General features: G+C 35.5%; 1 protein-coding gene across 2 annotated transcripts in view; it reads left to right on the top strand.

Annotated features, from left to right (window-relative positions):
* Positions 1-21,305, top strand: part of CDH8 (cadherin 8) — a 374,358-nt gene that overhangs the window by 306,770 nt on the left and 46,283 nt on the right. For both annotated transcript variants that reach the window (XM_059044956.2, XM_059044955.2), the window contains exons 9-10: positions 1,657-1,778; positions 15,427-15,544. In XM_059044956.2, coding sequence (XP_058900939.1) covers positions 1,657-1,778; positions 15,427-15,544 — 240 coding nt within the window. The remainder of the gene's footprint in view (positions 1-1,656; positions 1,779-15,426; positions 15,545-21,305) is intronic.

The following is a 21,305-nucleotide window of genomic DNA, read 5'->3' as shown; positions in this document are numbered from 1 at the left end:
AAATAACATGTTCAGAATCATGTTGGTAGTGGGAGGCGAAGATGGGGCTTCCTGCAAACACTAGATTCCCTTCTCCTCCTCAGTAGCTGCTATTCAGCTCATGGTCAGACTAGAAAAGAGATGTAAATCTTTAAGGACATAATCAGACCTTATTTCAAATACCTTATAACTCATTTATCTACCTGATTCAAGTAGATAAAGGGTAAAATGTAAGTTTCTTGTCCTCAGAGTCATGTGTGACACTTTTTTTTAAACTTTCTGTTCCATTGAAACTAGGGAGCTGCATGCCTCCTCTCTGAATGAGAATTAATTAATTCATTAGACATAAGACAGTAAAAGAAAAAGGACATATTAGGTAGGACATTTAAGGCCACTGGTGTGGTTTTGGGGAATTGAGATTTTGTTCCATTACTGAGGCAGTTGGAATTCCAAAGGATAATATGCATCCATCCATAGTTAATCAAATTAGAATATTGGAGAATAGCCATGGTAGTTAAATTCCAATCTTGTAGCATTGCCAGTGGGGTTAACCAACTATAAAATTGTAACATGGCTGTGATTATTTGGCATGTGCTTTAAAATACTTTTATATGTAATGAAAAAAATGAGTATTTGAAGGTTTCAGAGGTCTGAATTTAATCAATTGTCAAAAGAAGAGTCCGATATATCAAATACAAGTCTGTTTCTTCATATTCAAAAGCCAAAGATTTTTCCCCTCCTAGCTTGCTTATAAATATTCAGTGCCACAGAAACACAAATAAATAATTGGCCATTGTCAATGCATTCTGTATAATTTACAAGCGATCAAAAGATTATTGCATGGTGCAGTCAGGGTCAAATGGTACTGCATTTATTAGAAATGAAAAATCATCATGTGGGCCAAGTCAGCAATGTATTTATGGGCCAGATTTCTGTGCATGCATATTTGTGCATGTGTGCGTGTGTGTGCGTGTGTGTGTGTATAATTTTTTAAATTTAAGGACTTAAGGATTAAGGTCTGTGCTACTGGAATTGACCTGGAAAGATTAAAAGATTATCTGTTTACACTGAAAATCTTTATGAAAATGACATATTAAAATAACTTGGGCTTATCTTACCCGAAAATATCCCAAGGTCAATTTTGAATAAAAAATAAAATTCATAAAAGGTACAATTCCCTTTCTTTAAGATTATCCCTTTTATCAGTATTAAAGATACCTTCTCAACAACTGATTTGGTTCTAGCCTTTTTTCAGTTTTTGATGTTCATCTTTAATATATAGTCAGTCGAACAAGTAATAGTGCAGAAATGGGCTGTCTACCCAAGATAAAGAGATAAATCTTCGTTGCATACAGCATTCTTTTCTTTTGTACAATGGGCTTTATCAATAAAATAAAGCTTTCTTCATCAAGGAAACCTCTTTTAATTTATTCAGAAATGGTCTTTATCAAGCTAAGCTCCAGCAAATGGTGTTTGGAATAATAATTTATCCTTTTTTTTAAGCAGCCAAGCACTTGCTATTTTTCCTTGCGGAATGGTCAGATTCCATAATCACCATGTTGAAAAGACCCTAATTAAGGGAAGTTGAAACAGACACACAAGCTTTCAAGAAGAAAGTTGAATTGCACATTAAAATGCAATATCCTCAATGCTGATGTTATTTTTTCCTTCCCATAGGGAACCACAGTCAGATATCCCGAGTACCTGTTGCTATTAAAGTGCTGGATGTCAATGACAACGCCCCTGAATTCGCATCCGAATATGAGGCATTTTTATGTGAAAATGGAAAACCCGGCCAAGTAAATATCTCCATGTTGTTAATGCTGAATATGTTTGTATACAACTGTCTCATATTTGATTAACCTGCATTATAGTGTGCACTTGCATCATTTACAATCTGCAAAGTCATAGGCAAAAAACATCCAAATGGGAACGGAGAGAGGGAGTATTCTTCTTTCCGAGATGTTAATTCTCTTCCTACTTATGACCAAATTGGCTCCTGAAACGGAAGGACCTGCTGTGCCATGAACCCAGAGCCAAAACACTATCTTAAAGTATCTTGGGGTATGGATGATCACAGGGGAGGTCTCAGAGTGATGGGGCCAAAATTTCAACCTTCAAATGACGAGAAGTGAGGGAAAAGCCCATGGGAAGCTATGTTTGTTTCATATCAAATGTAGAAATAACACATAACATTGGAACCCTAGGAAGACCAATTGCAGGAAGTGAATTTTTAAATCTGTAAAGCTGTAGCTATATTTAGATAGACATAATGTGGACAACATGTTTTAGACATGCAAGTAAAGCATCTGATAATTGTATATTGATGTGTATTGATGGAACTTTTTTCTTTTAAACTGTCTTATGTAGCTTAGATAGGACAATGCAGACACAGAGAGAGAGACGGGGAGAGAGGAAGGAAGGAAGGAAAGAAGGAAGGAAGGAGGGGGGGAGGGAGGAAGGAGGGAGAAAGTTAAGAAAGAAGAACGAAAACAAAACCTGCTATATTCTGAATGTCAAAATGGAAATAGTCTATGTAAAGTTCTAAAAACCACAAATGTAATAGACTGATTTTAACAAGGTGCCAAAGTACTGTATGTTTAAGAAATTTATCGTTTTTCAACTTCTTAATTTATTTCTGGATGGTGACATTTTAATTTAAATAAACAGCAGCTGACAGCATGACACTGGAGTTGTTAATCCAACTATTCTTGTGCTTCATGTGGGTGTTAGGAATTCAACTTACTATTTGCCGAGCAGTTTACCTGACGAGTCAGATTTTTTCCACCTAAGAAAGGAGTAGAACTGTGGCTCTATACTTTATTTAACTATTACAAAAGATCAAGTTGCTACTCTCCTATAAAACAGTGGGCATTTTCCCCTAGACTACTCTGCTCTATCTGAAGGACTGACATTGTTTCCATCTACCAAAAAGAGACACACATACATGTGCACACATACAAAGTAAAAGCTAAAATTCTAATAATAAAATTGAGTAATTTTAAACGCTTAGACATCGCAAATGTTGTTGTAATCAAAATATTCACCTTCAGCAGTGATATGCCAAAGGTGACCTCTTTTTAAAAATAATATTCTAACATTAGTTTCAATGTTTCTTAATTTCATCATGTCGAATTGCCCTCTACCGGTCTTATCTTTTGAGTGTTTTTGTGATCCTTTGAGGATGGAGTGTATATAGACTTGGCAGCAAATATCATTTAGCTAAGTTGGTGAATGCAATTGGTGGAGAGAGTTTGATCATAATATATGCAGGTCAGTTTCAAGGATATGGTTGTGTGGGCCAGATTGTTGCTGGGCTAATGTAGCCAATCACAGAGTTATAAGCCAGACAGTTTTGATCATACAGAAACTGTCAGATGCTTTAGAATTTAAATAAAACTCCACTGTTCATGCAAAACTCATCACACAAGTTCAGAGAGTCAATGGCATTGATATTTCAAAAATTACACATTGGCTTCACTTGTGATATTGACATGCATGCCTTTGGACCCCCTGGAATCTGGAGGTTTACCCTGTGGATTTTGACTGTTTCCAAGGTTTTAATGATTCCTCAGCAGTTTTTATCCTCAGAAAAAAATGCATTGTTTCATCACCTTTCCTATGCAAGTTCAAAATAAAAAACAAAAGTTGATTCTTTGTTTTATGATTTTTGCAAATCAACATGAATGACTCATTCTGTGAAAAAATGTTTATGTTGTGTGTGTCCACTGCACTATCTTATCCTCAAATGAATCTTTTTAGGCATGTTTATTAGAGTTCATATTTACATGAAGATAATCAGGTCTTTGTTCAGCATAATTTTTGGACATATGGCTGACTGGTTGATACACACGCAGTTGTTCAAATAGCTCCTGAATTCATTGAATCCTTTGTGCTAGTCAGAACTCATTTTTGATTCATTATATCATTCCTAAGTCACTTTTAATAGCTCAAGTATCTCATTTTTATATTTAATATTTTCCCAAATTCATTTTTGTTATCCACACTAAATAGCGTTCACTTATATAAGTTCAACATAGATACACTTGCAGTCATGTCTCATAATACCATACAAATGGCTGACTCACTTTGCAATTAGAATATTCATTATCACATTCATGCAAAACAAATGTCAAAGACTGAATTAGCACTAAATTCATAGTCATCTCAATATTTTTCAACAATTAATGTCTGCTTTATAACAGCCTCAGAGAAAGGAGTGCAGGTGGCTTTCAAATGTCTAGTTTGCCTGGAAGATATGGATTTAAGGCTAAACTCGAGGGGGTCAGCTTCCTGGGAGATGATGCAGCTGAAAATCATTAGCAATAATCAAGCACAAGCCATTAAAAAAACTCAATCCATAAAAAAATCATCTGGATTGAGTGAGCCTCTGTAAAGAGTTCTTTAAAACATCTCACAAAATGAAAACCAGTATCAACATGAACGTAAAGAATTCTACTGCACTTGACTCTTTTCCGCTGGACTCATTTAAACAGAGTCCAAAAAAAAAAAGAAAGAAAGAAAGAAGGGAGGCCACCTTCCTCTTCTCTAAGATAGATCTCTAGTTCATGGTACATCTGTACTCAAATTGGCATAGGTTTACTTTGAAAGTAGAACTGGAAGTCCTGTCTCTTCTTCCCACCTTCCCATGATTCTGAACTAAAAGATGACATTTTCTTGAATTGGTTCCCTTAAGAGAGTAACAACCACCCATGACAAAGAGAGAGAGTTCACAGTCAATATTATAAAAAATCAACGTGAATCCCTTTTGATTAGAATCCTTTTAAATAATCCCTCCACTTCAAAATCAGATGTTGATGTGGTATTTTCTGATGGCTAGTTACTCGTATTTAAAACAATTTCCCCCCAATAGTTACAGGTAATTTATCTTAAGTTAAAAGTTATAAGGTGATGTATACCTTTAGTCTCCAATTCAATAATGCCATGATATAGTCATCTACAAATTACTTGGCCCTCAGTTTAACAGCATGAATAAAAAGATTCTCTCCACTTGCTCCTCTTTAAGGGCCAAAGCAGAAATGAGCGTATGGGTTGAGGATTTCAAAATTAGAAGGCAAGATAGCTGATGGAAAGTTCATGTGTCTAATAGGATGATAGGTTTTGATCAGACAGTAAATATTTATTGAACACAAACTGTATGCCAAGACTTGGCTGGGTACTGGGGATTTAGTGGCAGACAAACATCAGTCTTTTTCCCTCATAGAGTTTTCTCTCTGGTAGGCACTTGATAAAATTAGAGAAGTGGTAGAATTGCAAGAAAATACCTCAAATCCTCTGGGCAGAAAGGGGGCTGGAGAGATGAGAGGAAATGGAACTGTCTTAATGAAAAGACCGCTTAGTATAGGGCACATTCCACCAGAGATAGGAAACATCTATCAAGTGCTGGAAAGGAGTCAGCTGGGGATAAACCAGGTTCTGTCTGAAGAGAATGGTACGCTGGTGGGATGGGTGGAGGACCAGGTAACAGCTCCTTCAGGAGAAACCAGTATCTTCCTTCACTATGATAACACCATACTCAAAACCAAACATGAAAGAGAAATAGAGAACATCAGTGATCAGTGTTGGACAGAGGGCCTTCCATAGCTCTGTTCTACATCTTACCTCCTCAATAGGGTCTTTCTAAGATTTTATTTCAGATGTTTACCTCCTGCTTACCATACATACAGAATTAGGGTAATGTGCTCCAGATAGTTCATTGACACAGGGACTGAACTGAAAATATTGTGTTTCCTGGGGTGACTCAAGGTCTCTTGTTTAGTCTCAGAGAATATTTATTGTTTGAGAATTAGTTAGCAGCCGACCTCTTCAGCTATTTTTCCTTCAGGAAGGAGCTTCCCCTGTTACTATAAATAAATCTAGTGGAGTATAATTTGAGCTTCATCACTATCTATAGAAGTCGAGATGTTCTATTTAGCATCAAGTTAATTACGTCTGGGTTAAAAACATACTTTGGTTTATCTCTTAATCCCTCCTATCTCTGACCAATACTGCAGCAATATAAAGTTTGTTTATCATGGGAATATCACAGGTCAAAAAAGATAACAGCCCATACTTACAAATATGTATCTAGCCAATGCATGTCATGTAGTAAGGGATATCCACAAAATTTTAGAATCATGATTCTAATTTAGCAGTGACAAATATTTCAATAATTAGTTTCTCAGATATTACCATGGAAACACTTGTTTTATTCACAGACACACAGTGCACAAGTGAAAACTCATTCATTTATTTATTGAACAATATTTATTGTGTATCTACAAGATGCTAAGTATTGTAATATGACCTGAGGAAACAATGTGAAAGAACAAAAAAAGTGTTCTCTCCAATGGAACTGAATGAGGAAGAGGGATAATAAAAAAACACAGAATGAGTCAATAATTTAAATTTTGAAAATGAGTTGAAGAAAACAACACAGTATAGACAGAAGAGAACAAAGAAAAAGCAGAGATCTACTTTACGTAGTGTTGTCAAGAAAGTTACTTTTTAAAGGGATATCATTTAGGCTGAAATTGAACAAAAATGAGAAAGGGTAGTCATACAAGAAGTGGAAACAAGAGCCTTCTAGCCAACAGGATAAGCTTGTGCAAAGACCCTGAAGGGAGAAAAACCTTGGTTTGTTTGAGAAATTGAAGACATCTGTGGCTGAGTATAATAAGAGTAATAAGCAAATGTAATACAAGTGTAATAAGCAAGAATGAAATTGGACAAAAAGAGTATTATGTTTGAATAAAATCCATACACACACATATACACATGCAGACGCGTGCACATGCAATGAAACAGGAAGAGCATCTAGAAGGTTGTAATTGCACAAGATAATGGTAGCCTGGCCTAAGATGCTGGCAGTGGAGGTGGAGAGAGGTGACTGGAGAGGCTGCATGCTTCCATGAATGAAATAATACATACAGACATCTAACATGCTATTAACATCACCGTTCTGGGAGTTTGGTGTTGCAATGACATTTTACAGATACGGGGGCTGAGGCTGATAAGAGAGTAAGGGTCTTAACTAAGGGCATGAAAAGTAGGAGAGATGGGCTTCAAAGTCTATTCTTGGAGGTGCCCCAGTCCCTGTATTTTCTAGGATTTCACAATGCTTCCCAAGGAGCAGACTTTGAAATTCCATTGCCTGTGTGACACACTTTTTAGAAAAACAGTAATGAGAATAAGATTATGATCAAGAGTGAGCACTTTTCAAAAAAAAAAAAAAAAAAACCTCCTGTGATCAATAACACACTCTATTCAAAGCATTCCACAGAAAAAGAAAAGTAGAATTATCCCTTGATAAATAGCAGCAATGAATGAGTTTGCTACCATATTTATATATTTTTTTAGTTTCTGTTGGTCTTTTTCTAATAAATGTGAAAATGAAATGAAATTATAGCATTTTATAACACTCATGAAACAATAAATACAGGAGATTTAATTTTAACTTTCCTGCCAGAGGGCATTTTTTAGGCTCTATCTGCATACACAAGAAAGAGACAGGATTGATTTTAGAACAGATGAAATTGATGGCCTCAACAAAATGCATAAAATATGATTTTCATTTTACTTTAGGTGAAGTAAGGGGAAGGTAGATTAGTGGAATGTATAAAACAATATTTGAAGAAGTCACATGTAAAAAAATCATTTCAAGAGAGTCATTAATAGAAGTATAACTTTTAGAGTGCAATTTTGACGGGGGAAAAGCTAAAAAAAAAAGGCAAAAAAGTGAAAAAAACTCGGAATTTTTGAAGGTTTGAAGGTTTGAAACTAGCACAATCTAAGTCTGAGTCACAGCTCTGCCATTTACTAGTTTTGTGACCTAGGGTCTTAACTTCTGTTAGTTTAAACTCTCACATTTTAGAAATATCTAGCTCAACATCAAGTGCTCAATAAATAATTGTAATTATTAGTAGTATATATTTTAACTAGTTCCATAGTTTCAAAAGCAAAATATTTTATTAGTATTGTTTTTATTGCTGTTATTGTTATATATTTATGATCCTTGATTTGGAGCAAAACACTATAAACAATGCCTAAATGGGTCAATATAAAAGAGGACAGTCAATTCCCCTGTATTGGAATAACTCTTCCTCTGATAATTTACAAGTGAATTTGTCAAGAGTGAAGAAAGGGCTTGTACTTCATTCCTCCCCATATGAATCTGTGGGCTAATATAATTATTTTCTTTTAAGTACAGCAGAATCAACTTACAGGAACACATACAATCTAAATCTTTTTTGAAGTCATGTTTGCAGCCTCTGTATGCTTTGGCTGAACCTCTTGCATGATTCCAAATCCACATGCTTTATTCTGGCCCTTCACCTAAATATTAGGATTGATGATCCACAGAAAAAACAATGGTATGAAGGATTGTTTACAAATCTTGGGTTGTTACTGACTGATGTTCTCTCTTCATTGTATTTTCAACCTACAAGTTAGTAAATAAGAATTTAGATGGAAGCATGGTACGCACACGTGTATGCTTGCTTTTATTTGTTCATGGAAGCCATGATGATGAGCACATTTTTTTCCAGAAAGTAAAACTGACACTAGCTATTAGGAGGTTTTAGTCTTATTAGGCTTTGTATTAGTGACATAAATTGGGTAAGATCTGGTACCAAGAGAAGCTGATGTATTGTTGGAAGGGCAGAGATGCAAATGGAATTAGTGCTATAACCACCAAGCTTTGTAGACACAACACCTTCAAAAGGAGATTAAACAGGTCCCCAGGCCTTTAAGACTCATATGGGGTTCTGGAGGATAGCGTGTCTTAAAGTGACAGCCTGAGAAACACTTTTAGGGTATAGCATGTCAGTATATGGTAGGATGTGTGGTATGTCTGGGTGTGTGTGCGCGCATGTTTTTCCCAATAAGATTGGGAACCACTGTATTAAATGAAATTAAAGAACATTATCTTCTACTGGTTTTGTTTAACTGTAAGATCCCCTTGCATTTATAAATACATATGAATCCCCAAAGGGCTAGAACCAAATGGTCTTGGGCATTTACCAAACATAGTTGATTATAAAATCTTTTGAATTTCCTTCAGAGAAAACTATACCACTAGTGGCAAATGAAAGCCAGCTGGAAAAATCTTCTTGCTTAAGAAGAATAAACAATAGGATGCATTTTCAGCCTAGGAAGTAATGTTTATGATATTAATGAGGCATCAGGAAATATTTCTGTGAAGTTGTGTAGTGGAAGATGGAGAGGAGATAAGACTAAAAAGGCAGTTGAGACTTCTAAATTCTGTTAAAAACTGTGGACTTTACTAATGAGGTTTTCAAAGCAGAGCAAGTGATGGAGTAATTTTTCAAAAATATTGATCATTTCAGAGATGCACAAAATACAGATGAAATATGCAGAGACAAGCAAAAGAAAATAAGAAACAGGATAAACTGGAAAATTCAAACTTTGTATAATACATCCTTTAAGAGTCCTTGTTTTGTATCATTTTACCTTAACTTAGTTACAGTAAAGGGAAAGGGAATGAAAAAGAATGAAACTGAGGAAAATGTCAGAAGTTCTGTGGTGGGTTAATGAAGGCACAGGTCCCAAATGTCTACTGAGAGGACTGAGGACTTCAGTTAGTGTTTAAAAGAAACATATACAATCTCATCTACATTCTCCTGTTGTATTTTCTGTAGGTCAGACCTCTAAGATACATGCTCTCAATAGCCACCTAATACTTTTTAAAGACAAGGATATATTCATGCAAAGAAATGTGACATGGGACAACACTTTGGGGAGGAAAAGAAAAATCTTGATAGAAACTGGATTGCCTTACAAATTATAAAAAAAGTATCCAGGAACTGTACATTAAATGGATATGAGCAGTGCTCATTTTGAACTATGTTATACAGTTTTGAAATAACTGAGGCTAATTGGGTCATGTGGGTTTTAATATAGTTTCCTCAAATTCCTGTATGTCCTCCTTTTTCAATTAGTCATCATTGGTATAACTTGATTTCTCTTGTAGACAAAATTTGTATTTGCAAAGACCGCTCTTTCATGGGATGGCTCTTAGCCTATTTTGTTTTGTTCCCTTCAGTTATGGACACCATTGTTAATCTGATAAAAGCTCTGGACTTTTCCTTCATATTCATATATGTGCATATATAAATAATTTCATACAATTCTACTTTCATGTATCATCTTTTCCTTCCTCAAGTTGAAAACTACTGTTCTAACAAACAGAAGCTAGTATTTCAGGAACGTTTACATTGGTAACCAGAAATAAACTATCAATAATAGGCAAAAGAATGAATAGAAAACCAAATGTTAACATTGGTAACCAGAAATAAACTAACAATAATAGGCAAAGGAATGAATAGAAAACCAAAAATTATGCTGTACTGCCTTTGATGTCTCCTCACTCACTCTCTTTCCACCAACTTCAAAAAAAAAGGGAACCTTAATATCCATAAAGCAAAGAACATGAATGTCAAGAATGGATAAGTTCATCTTTATGCACTCTCCAAAATATTGGAAGTCTAAGCCCCAATTTAACTGAAGTACATGTGCGGAAGATATGAATGCCAACAAGATTTTGAGGCAGTCTGACATGTGGGGCAGGAAGATGTAGGGAGTTTGTTATCCAATTTACTTGGGATCAGATGTTACAATGTCTTTGATGCACTAGAGTTCTGATAAGTCTCTTCATACCTACCTCTCAAAGTTACATAGAATTAGTGGTGATGCTAAAACATGCCTGACATGATTTATTTATTCATCCATTCATTTATTCATTTAGACAATACTTATTAAAAAGTTACTATGTGCCAGAAACTGTTCTAATAGCAGTGAAAGGGGGGGGAAACCCAACTCATCATCTAAGAACAAAAACTACAGGAACTCACAGGGGATATTCTAATAGATTCCAAGAAGAGTTTTAAGGTTGTCAACAGATCAGATAATCAGAAATGTGTTTGTTTGCTGGCTGCTTGCCTTTTGAAAAGTTAATGACAGTGAAACCTACTACTATTAATTACTTTTGAGTTACTATAAAAATCTAAAATAATGTTTAATAAACTAAATTAAAGATCTAACTGAGGTTTAGCATTATTGATAAACAATGAATAGTTTTTTAAAAGTCAGAATTATGATATGGCAGACAGTTCTGAAAAAATATTTCTTTTCAGTTTTACGCTTAGAAAGGTCATTTGATTTCAACTCAGTACTCTCAAGAAATAGATCAGAGTCTGCTCCCATGGAAATTCAAGTATGGCCCTGAAATTTATTTCCTTATGCCCAATCTCAGATATGCTTTGTTTTTCTGATAGAGAAGTATATTAGCTTTTACCTTCCCTTGAAATTAATCCACAGTAAGTTATCAAGCATTATATTTTTCAACTGCATCCTAACTTTATTGCTAGAAAGGAAAGTATTTAAGCTATATGCTGTACATTTACTACTAAAAATCTATGACCTCTTCAGAAATTTTTATATCATTTTCATGAAATAGTTGTCCAATTACTTAAAAATCAGCTGATGTCAAAGTAGCTCACAGTGGGAAATGCATGCAGTTTTCATTTGCCATCAACTCAGTGTACCTATAAAATCTGCTTGTGTGGAGGTGCACTTCCTTGAATAAATCTATTCTTTTTCTTCTGTTGTTTAAAGCCAAATGTGTTCAGATGTTATTACATCAGTGAAAATTTCAGCCTTTTAAATATGGGTAACAACGCATTTTAATAGCATAAAGTCCTTCAAGTGATCTACCAGGCATCTACTCTCAGAGAAAATTATCAGACAGTGGCCATTGCATTAAAATAAAATGAAGTGTCAAAAATGGTTTAAACCAAAGTCTTAACCATAGCCAGTTCATAGGATATTTGGAAGTTAATTTAAAGATTCACCATTTCATCACTTATTTCCCAACACATCATGCACTGATTTTGATGTGAACTTGACAGTACAAACTCTTCTAATGAACAGTAATAAGAGACCTATGGACACCAATCTGCTCCCTTGACTCAAAAGAGTGGATCCCAGACTTAAGCATGCATCAGAATCACCTACAAGACTTTAAAATGCAGATTTCTAGGCCCTGTCCCAAGACTTTTTGGTTCAGCAAGCTCAAGAAGTTGGATGTCTAACAGATTTCCTGGCTTAAATAAATGGTGGAAAAAATACTTATTGCAGATGTAATATTTAGACCAAACTTCTGAGATGTGGTATGACAGGTAATTATACTCATTTACTTCAGGTAAGCTAAATTATTGCCTCTTTTGTTTTGGTTGTGAGAGCGTAACATGTAGATTCACTCGCCAGCACGTCTGAGTCTTTTTCATGCAGATGACTTAGAAATATTAGAAATGGTATTGCTTGTAGCAGCTCTATCCATTAAATACACCTTAAGAATGCTCTTAGTTACGAATGATTCCCACCCCAGAATATAAGACATCCTCTTTCCTTTTTTTTTTTTTTTTTTTAGTAATGTTGAGCATTACTTTTCATGTGTTTTTAAAAATATCTTTATTGGAGTATAATTGCTTTACAATGGTGTGTTAGTTTCTGCTTTATAACAAAGTGAATCAGTTATACATATACATATGTTCCCATATCTCCTCCCTCTTGCTTCTCCCTCCCACCCTACCTATCCCACCCCTCTAGGTGGTCACAAAGCACCAGGCTGATCTCCCTGTGCTATGCTGCTGCTTCCCACTAGCTATCTATTTTACATTTGGTAGTGTATATAAGTCCATGCCACTCTCTCACTTCGTCACAGCTTACCCTTCCCCCTCCCCGTGTCCTCAAGTCCATTCTCTAGTAGGTCTGAGTCTTTATTCCTGTCCGGCCCCTAGGTTCTTCATGACCTTTTTTTTTTTTTCCTTAGATTCCATATATATGTGTTAGCATACAGTATTTGTTTTTCTCTTTCCGACTTACTTCACTCTGTATGACAGTCTCTAGGTCCATCCACCTCACAAATAACTCAGTTTCGTTCCTTTTTATGGCTGAGTAATATTCCATTGTATATATGTGCCACATCTTCTTTATCCATTCATCTGTCAGTGGACACTTAGGTTGCTTCCATGTCCTGGCTATTGTAAATAGAGCTGCAATGAACATTTTGGTACATGACTCTTCGAATTATGGTTTTCTCAGGGTATATGCCTGGTAGTGGGATTGCTGGGTCATATAGTAGTTCTATTTTTAGTTTTTTAAGGAACCTCCACACGGGTCAGAATGGCCATCATCAAAAAATCTACAAACCATAAATTCTGGAGAGGGTGTGGAGAAAAGGGAACCCTCTTGCACTGTTGGTGGGAATGTAAATTGATACAGCCACTGTGGACACATCCTTTCTTTGTTTGCTCTTTTTCTTCACATGTGCTCACACACTTCAGGAATGATTTCTTCAACAGGTGCACTTAGGAATAGAAGTCTTTTTGAAACAAAATTGGGTAAAGGGAGAAGACGATGCTACATGTGCTCACAAGTAACTTTTTCCCACTTTGTTCTTCATAACTGCCTAAAAGAAGGTTCTTGTCAAATTATTGTGTTAAATATTTGTACACGTACGTTGTCTATAAAAGAGTCATCTGTGTTTCAGTTTTTCCCCTTGTACTTTCTTCTTTATAAAACTAGAAGCCCAAGGAATCTCTCTGCACCTAAATGTCAAGGCAAATATGCTAGTTGTTTAGATATAGTAAATATAATTGCTTTCCCACCTAATCTGATGAAACGAGGCCTGTTTGTGTAACATCTAAGTTGTTACACTTATCAATGTGCCATGTCATGAATAAATGGTAGTGACCTTAACAAAAAATAATAAATAATAATGATGATGATTAATACTCATTGAACAGTTACTAGGAACCAGAAACTATATTAACAGATTGACATGAATTTACATAAAGAATTAAAACGACCCTATGAGAAAAGTATTCTTTTGATTTAAAATTTAGGAACATAAGAATACTGAGTTTCAAAGAGTTAAGTAAATCCCTCCATTTCATGCAATGAGTAAAGGATAAGACTATGACTTCTATCAAGGCAGCTGTATTTCAGAGTCCATCAACTTAATGACTGTCTCACTGCCTTCACCATGAGTTATATTTTGTGCTATTTTTTGTTATATTGTTACTCAAGCTAAGTACAATTATAAGACATTTCACAAGGTCTTTAACAAGAGTAAAATACCTACAAAGTAGGAATATGTTCCATCTACAAAAATGGAGAAATAGAAAATGAGAGAAGTTATTTCATTTATGCCCCAAATAACCTTGATGCACTGCTTATCGTATAGCATGTGGGTGATACAATGCAAAACTTCACAGCTATTGAAAATGTTCTAAATTGTGGTTCTCATCTTATTTAGGTGATAAGTTACAAGGCAATGATGTCTTTTTCTGAAAAAGAAGTGATCCATTTTTTTCTCTTTAATGATACTGGCAAAGTTCAATGGCACATTACTGTTAAAACTGACATAACATTAAGCATCATAATTATATTCTCTAAATTTCACAAACCTGAGAGTATTTCCCTGTTAATTTTTTATGGTAAATCTGATTATACCCTTGACTGTCATGCTTCATAGGCATTTTTTTTTGGTAGAAATTATGTTGTAACTATTTACAGTAGTAGTATAAGCTATAATTTTTACTACATTAGCTGTTGCCCAGTGTTTCATATTGAAGTGATTAATATCACAGACTCATAAATATGAATTATTAAGCTAATTCTCTGACATCCCAAGCAACAACTTAGCACTAAGTTAATGCAGCTTTGCAAATGAAATAAGCACATTCAACTGGCACCAATTCTGAGTATGTGTATCTATCCAAACAGTTCTCTGCACGGTGGTAATTCTTCTAATCCCTATAATTTATTCATCTCAGGATACACTCCAAAGCATTGTTTGCATGTGTTATCCACTAGCTTTAAAAACAGTATTCACTATTGGGAGGGAACAGATGCAACTCTTCAGAAAGGTTTGTGGCAGTGATGTTTGTGCCGAGGAACATTCTATTTGGCAAACACTTGTAACCTAATGAGTAAAATGAAAGACGAGTTGTGAGGATTCAAGATTTAAGTACTTTACCTCCAAGATCCTCCCAAGAGCCACACTGCAATCACTGTAACAATTCCAAATTTCATTCTAGAAGCCCGTACATACTCAAAGTGGAAAGAAGCCTGTAATTGCCCTTGGAATTTTCAAATACCCTTAAATTTGCTATTTCAAGCCACAGATACCAAATGGACACAAAAGTAATGACCGTAATTTTCATCAACTTATCAAAGCTAGGTTTTAAAGTGATGAATATTTCTCCTTATTCTTGGTGTGAACCATCCATAACAACTTAGAAAACTGAAAAATATTCCTTGGACCAAAGTATCACTCTAGTAAAGGAATGTCACTCAGCTTTTAAAGGCAGTGCAAGCCCTCTGATGTCATCAGAAGTGCTGACGTCAAGTTTTATGTTACAGGTCATTCAAACAGTGAGTGCCATGGACAAAGATGATCCGAAAAACGGACATTATTTCTTATACAGTCTTCTTCCAGAAATGGTCAACAATCCGAATTTTACCATCAAGAAAAATGAAGGTAAATACATTAGCATTGTGAAACAGCGTAGAATATACATTGGAAAATAGGATGTGATTTCATAATTTGACTGAAGATATCAGTAAAATAATTTTTCTTCACCTATGAGCAGTTGAAACTTAGCTTATCAGCCTAAAGGCATGGTAATTACATCACTTCCTCTTTCCAATATTGAAACAATAGATAAAGGAATTGTGAATGTTTAAGTTAATTTTATCCCAGAATACCTCAATCACCTTACTTAAAATAAAAATGGACAGTAAGATTTAACCCCTGTGAAAGTTCCAGTAATTTTACTGAGATATCTGATGTTATCCAAGTACATTATACCGAGATATCTGATAGAGGAGGGGCTGGCTTATACTTTGCAGTTGTTAAGTTTTAATTGAATGTTTACCAAGTCTTTAGGGAAAGCCTATTCTAATTTCATCTAGTTTTTGGATACACATTAGAGGTATTTGTTTTAAGCCTGTACCAACTTTGACAATAACAATTAGATCAGAAAATCTTTCTTGAAGGACACTCCTTATCAGTATTATTTTGGAGCTAATATGAACTGATTTTATTGTTAAGTCTTTTACTCACAGAAAACATTTAATGCATTTCATTATTTCTTGAGAACCAAGCTCGGATTAACCATTTCCCTTAACTATTGTCTATTACATATGAAGGTCATAGATCATTTTTAAAAAGTCTATCTCATCTGTGCATTTTTCTTTACTAAGCTGCTGTACATTTAACGATGACTTTTAGCTGTCTATTTTGGCTCAGAAGTGTTTAAGCCTTAGTTTCAGCTGTTTTAGAATGATTAGCAGAATAAATGTATCATCTGGGGCTGTTTTCTGGCTTTACTATAGGCATTTGTTTAGATTTATGAATGGTCTATATAAAAACTATGCTCAATTTGAAGAGTAAAATTTGGCTCATGACATTTGGCTCATTTTCTCTGTTCTGTTTCAAGGAGGTAGTGAATTTTGGTAAAACTTCCTTTATGAAGTGAAATAACATTTTATGGCTGTTGTTAAATATATTCTGGCCTTACCCTTTAACAAAATGCTACTTAGATCTTTGGGGATCCTTTGATAAAGTGGATGCATCTCAGAAAAGGAAATGAGAAAGCTATTATATAGATATTACTCATTCAGCTGGCTTCCACTATGATAAACATTAAGGAAATGAAATCTTGATCTTTCTCCTCAATAGAGGAGTTACATGCGTTAGCCTCCCTGAATTAGGAGCTCTAATCCAAGTACATTGTCTTTGTTTTTTGGATAACACTGCCAACATTTCTTTTTTTGTGGAAGTCGCGTGAACATGCCTAAGATGAGAGCCCCCTCAGAAATTCCAAACTGAGCTGAAAGTCTGTGCAGAAGTATGAGCCATGCTTACTTTGATTGTGAGCTAATAGGTATTAGTCATTATTTTTGCATATCAAATGCCCTACGTTTAAAGATTCTCTGGGAAGAAGTGTTTTCCCGTCCCAGAATTCTGAGCTCCTTGGTGCTTTCTGTGCATTCTGCGATTTCAAGATGTGCCCATTACAGGTATGGCCCGTCAAAGACACTGCGTAAACATAAGTTGGATGAATGAGAGGTAGTTACTGGGTGCCTGTGAAAGTGTAGTTTTGTACTATATTTATTATGCCCTAAAATGAGTTTCAAGTGTTTTCTCTAATTTTTGGAATTAGTACAAAGTAAAAGTTTGTGCACCTAGGAAAACTCTTCATGCCCCATCACACATTTCAATAAACCCTGTAGTAGAATATTTAAAGGCATGTGAATTATCTGTTTTATCTTGAAACCAGAAAATAGGATTTAAGTTTTGACTTACCTCACAGGTGTGTGTGTGTGTGTGAAATAATTGCAAAAAAAAAAAAAGATTCTAGGTATCACAAAATGGACAGAAAGAACACTCTCTGTGCCATGATTGTTTATTTAAAATTATGTGTTGATTTATTTTACAAAGAGTGACCATATATTGCCCCAACTGGGATATTTTTTAAAGTGAAAGGGGTTGCTATTTATATTTATATTTATGCCTAGAAACACCAGGACTGTCTTGTGGAAACTAAGACATATGTTCTCTATGATTTTGGATTTAGGATTCAAATAGAATAAATCATGAACACAGGTCTTTGGAACAGATATGTCAAGTGTATACTCTATCTCCCTTTTCCTGGATCAGAAATGCACGAGTTTTGTTTCACTTTTTTAGCATCTGGATAGTTTCCATGAAAGTAGGAAAAAAACACAGTTTGTCTCCTCTTAACATTTAGAAACAAAGCAATGGATGTCTTGTGAGCCTGTTACTCATTCCTTATTAATGATGAGAGAACACAAAACCACCCCAAAAATTCAAATACTAGACATTATTTATTTTAAAACTATGGTAATATTTTTGGTATGTCTGAAACATGAGAGAATCAAATGATAAACTCATATTCAGAATTGTTTTTCCTTCTTCAGATGGACTTTAAAATGGTCAATAGCTGATGTTTCTCCACTGAGAACTTCATGATTTACAAGTCCTAATCCACCAGATGAAGGTTAATATTTTGAGAGAGCCAATATATTCAAATCCATAATTGATAGGTGGATGAACCCTCTTTTTAATTGGATCTTTAAGGGAGATGGTTTCAGTATTTGGCATTTTCTAAGAAACTTGCAGCACGTCTTTCAATTCGAAGTTGCTGTGATCATCCTCCTCTCTCATACAGCTTGGTCCCTCTGCAATTTTCAGCTGACTAATTCATAATCAAAAACAAAATGAGATAGAAATCAACTGTCTCTTGTCTCCTATACAGTTGAGTGATTTCATAAATAATTCTCTTTCTGAATATATGAGAATTATATTTCTGCCAGAAGAGGAAAGCAAACTGCCATACAGATAAAGGTGAAAACAAAGGTCAAAAATGTGTTGAGTCACTCACATCACATGTACACACCAAACAACCACAACACCTTGAATCTTCTCAATTCTACAGCTCAGACATCGGTTTCTTCATCTTCCCGTTGGATGAATTTATAAACAAAAGGAGTTTGACTGACAGCGTTTCAGTAGTGGCTTCCATTCTAATTGTGAAAACAGAAGATACTCAGCAATTACATATCAAGTCCAGGGAGATAAATGAACCTTTTCCAGATACAGAAATCTCTTGCATGCAGAAAATCTGAGGTCAGCAGAAACATGATCTTCGCCAGCCTGCATGTTGTAGTTAAAACATTTGATTGAAATTGCCAGAAAGCAGGCTGGAGAAATGGGAGTCTTCATGTTTTATACTGAAATATTTGAATCACATATACAGAGAAATAAGGATAAACATAAAACTCTGCCCTAAAGAGGTCTGTGGGAAGGAAAGACATAGACTTGGCCTCAGTTATAGCTTGATTAGGCTTAAGGAAAGACAGAGGAAGAACCAGAGTATCTGATGACACTAATATTTTTTATTTTCTCCTCTTGATGACTCTTTTTTAACCAAAATTCTATTAACAAGAAGCTCACTCTAAAGGCATGATTGTGATAATTAATTTAGATAATGGAGATGCCGATTAGAGCTTTGAAATAAGTGTCTTGGGTTATCTCAATATCCATTCCCCGGTTACCTGTTTAGAGTAAAATTCATGTTTTGTTTGGTGGGGTTTCCATCTCAACTCAATGGCCAACTTCAATCACTATGTGTTTCATGTCTTTTTATCCTCTACAAACATCCCTTGTGAGAATACTGACTACAGGCAAGTTATTTTAAGCCTCAGTTTCATCATCTGTAATACCAGATACTACCTATCTACCCCTTAGGTGTGCTTTGATGGATATGAGTAACCGAGGGCTTAGACAGCTATTATCCCAATGTCTGGCACATAGAAAAATACTCATCATGAAATGGGACAAGATTCTATTTATGTGAATCCATTAATTCCTAAATTTCCATGCTATGTCCCATCTCTTCATGGAAGAGATGGCTTATCATTCTCAACCAGGTCCCTTTGCAGCTTTGACTCTGCTGAATTTTGAATGTTGTACAGTAGTTCTGAAATTGGCCTCACTGGTAGTTGTGAAACTAGTGACCCTCACTAGTACACAGTGCAGTGTATTGCGGTCTAAAGGGCGTTATCATAGAAACATAAAACGGAAAAATCCAGGAAGATGAGAAGGTGGGGAAGGAACGAAGATATTTACCAGCCACGAAATAGCTGGGATTCCTGGACCTGGTTTTAAATATGCAGGCTTTTTTTTTTTCTCTCTCTCCTTTGCCAATATTAAACTCAGCTTTCTCCATATAATGGCTAATCCCAATTTCCAATTTGTTAAGATGACCTTCCATTCTAGCATATCAAGTTGTTTTAAATCATCCACAACCTCCCAACACACAGACTCCGTGGGAATCCTTTTGTATAAGCTGGAAAATTAGAGTCTTCCTTTGCTTTTTTGAATAATGTCAACTTAATTCAGACGCCTCTTGTCCCGAAACTAAAATTTACTTCTTGAAAGTGGAAGTGGGTCTCCCGCATTCCAAGCCAGCCAGAGCTGATCCTCTGCCTACCATCCTCTCTCCAGCTGAATCCTCATGCATGCCTCTCCTGTATTCAGGATTTCGGTTTCCAGGCAGAGTCCCTTGTCCCTCCACCTTAAGCCAGCTCTGCCCCATCTGAGCTGAATTAGACCTGAAAAGCCTTCCTTGATTATGCACACAGCAAAGAGGACCTTGGTAAGCCAGCTGTCCTCTTTTTGGACATCAGCAATCTCGTTAAATTCTTCCATTACACCAGGTTGCTTTGCAACTTAACAGAGGACTTTCCTAAATAACATCTCTTTCCTCAAGTGGTCTGTAAAAAGCCTCCATCTCTCCGTGACAGTGGATTCATCATTATTGGGTTTCTCAGGCTACCATACCTAAGCATCAAGTGAGAACTGTGTGCGTGGCTGAGTGGGCTAATGAATACCTATGCACGCTCGCTTCTAATGTGGTGGCCCTGTCTCCTCTGCTCACACAGTAGACTTTTCCACAGCGTTAAACACTGATAAGAGGTCTTTTTCATATATGGTGTTAGCTTTTACCCATATGAAGTAAGGTGTTTTTCCTCAGTGTTAAATCATAAAAGGTGGTGCTCAATTTGCATGAAACAGAAGGGCCAACTGGGAATCCGAATATGCAGAATAGCATTATGCATACATGATCCAAAAAGGCTTCTGCTTCAGTAATTCATAATTTATTGTTGATGCTTCCAGCAATGTTCCGTTGATAAAAAGCCATTTATGTTTCATTTTGTTGTTTAAACTGTAATTAAGGACGATGTGCAAGCTAAGAAAAATAGATTAACAGATCTGTACTTCCACTTTCTGAGTTGAGTGTGACTGTATAGCTTGTTTCGGAAAACTAGACTTTCTTGCTTAAGTAGTTTTTAGAAAACTCTTGTTATTTTGTATAGACTCAGAATCTTTTTTGTATGTTTTGTTTTTTGAAAATCGTAATACAAGAGTACCCTCAGAAGCTAAGAATTTCCTTTGCAAAAACTGAAAATCCAAAACTTATTGCTCTGGTCAGACATAGCACGGCACGGTATCTATTTTCCAGCGTATGTTATAGAAGACAATTTAGTTCTGAGATTGCTGGCTCCTATGGATATAATTTAGATACACTGCATAGGCTCATATGGGTTGTTGTCCATATGCTGTTCAAAGTTATGAATTGATTCAGAGGTTTGCTGTCAGTTTGCTAGCAATCTTTGCTGGTTCTGACAGAGAATTCTAATTCTGAGGATTT

Source organism: Kogia breviceps, chromosome 18 (genome assembly GCF_026419965.1).
Source record: "Kogia breviceps isolate mKogBre1 chromosome 18, mKogBre1 haplotype 1, whole genome shotgun sequence".
NCBI lineage: Eukaryota > Metazoa > Chordata > Mammalia > Artiodactyla > Physeteridae > Kogia > Kogia breviceps.
Note: the sequence above shows the minus strand (reverse complement) of the source record. Positions and strands in the feature narration are given on the sequence as shown.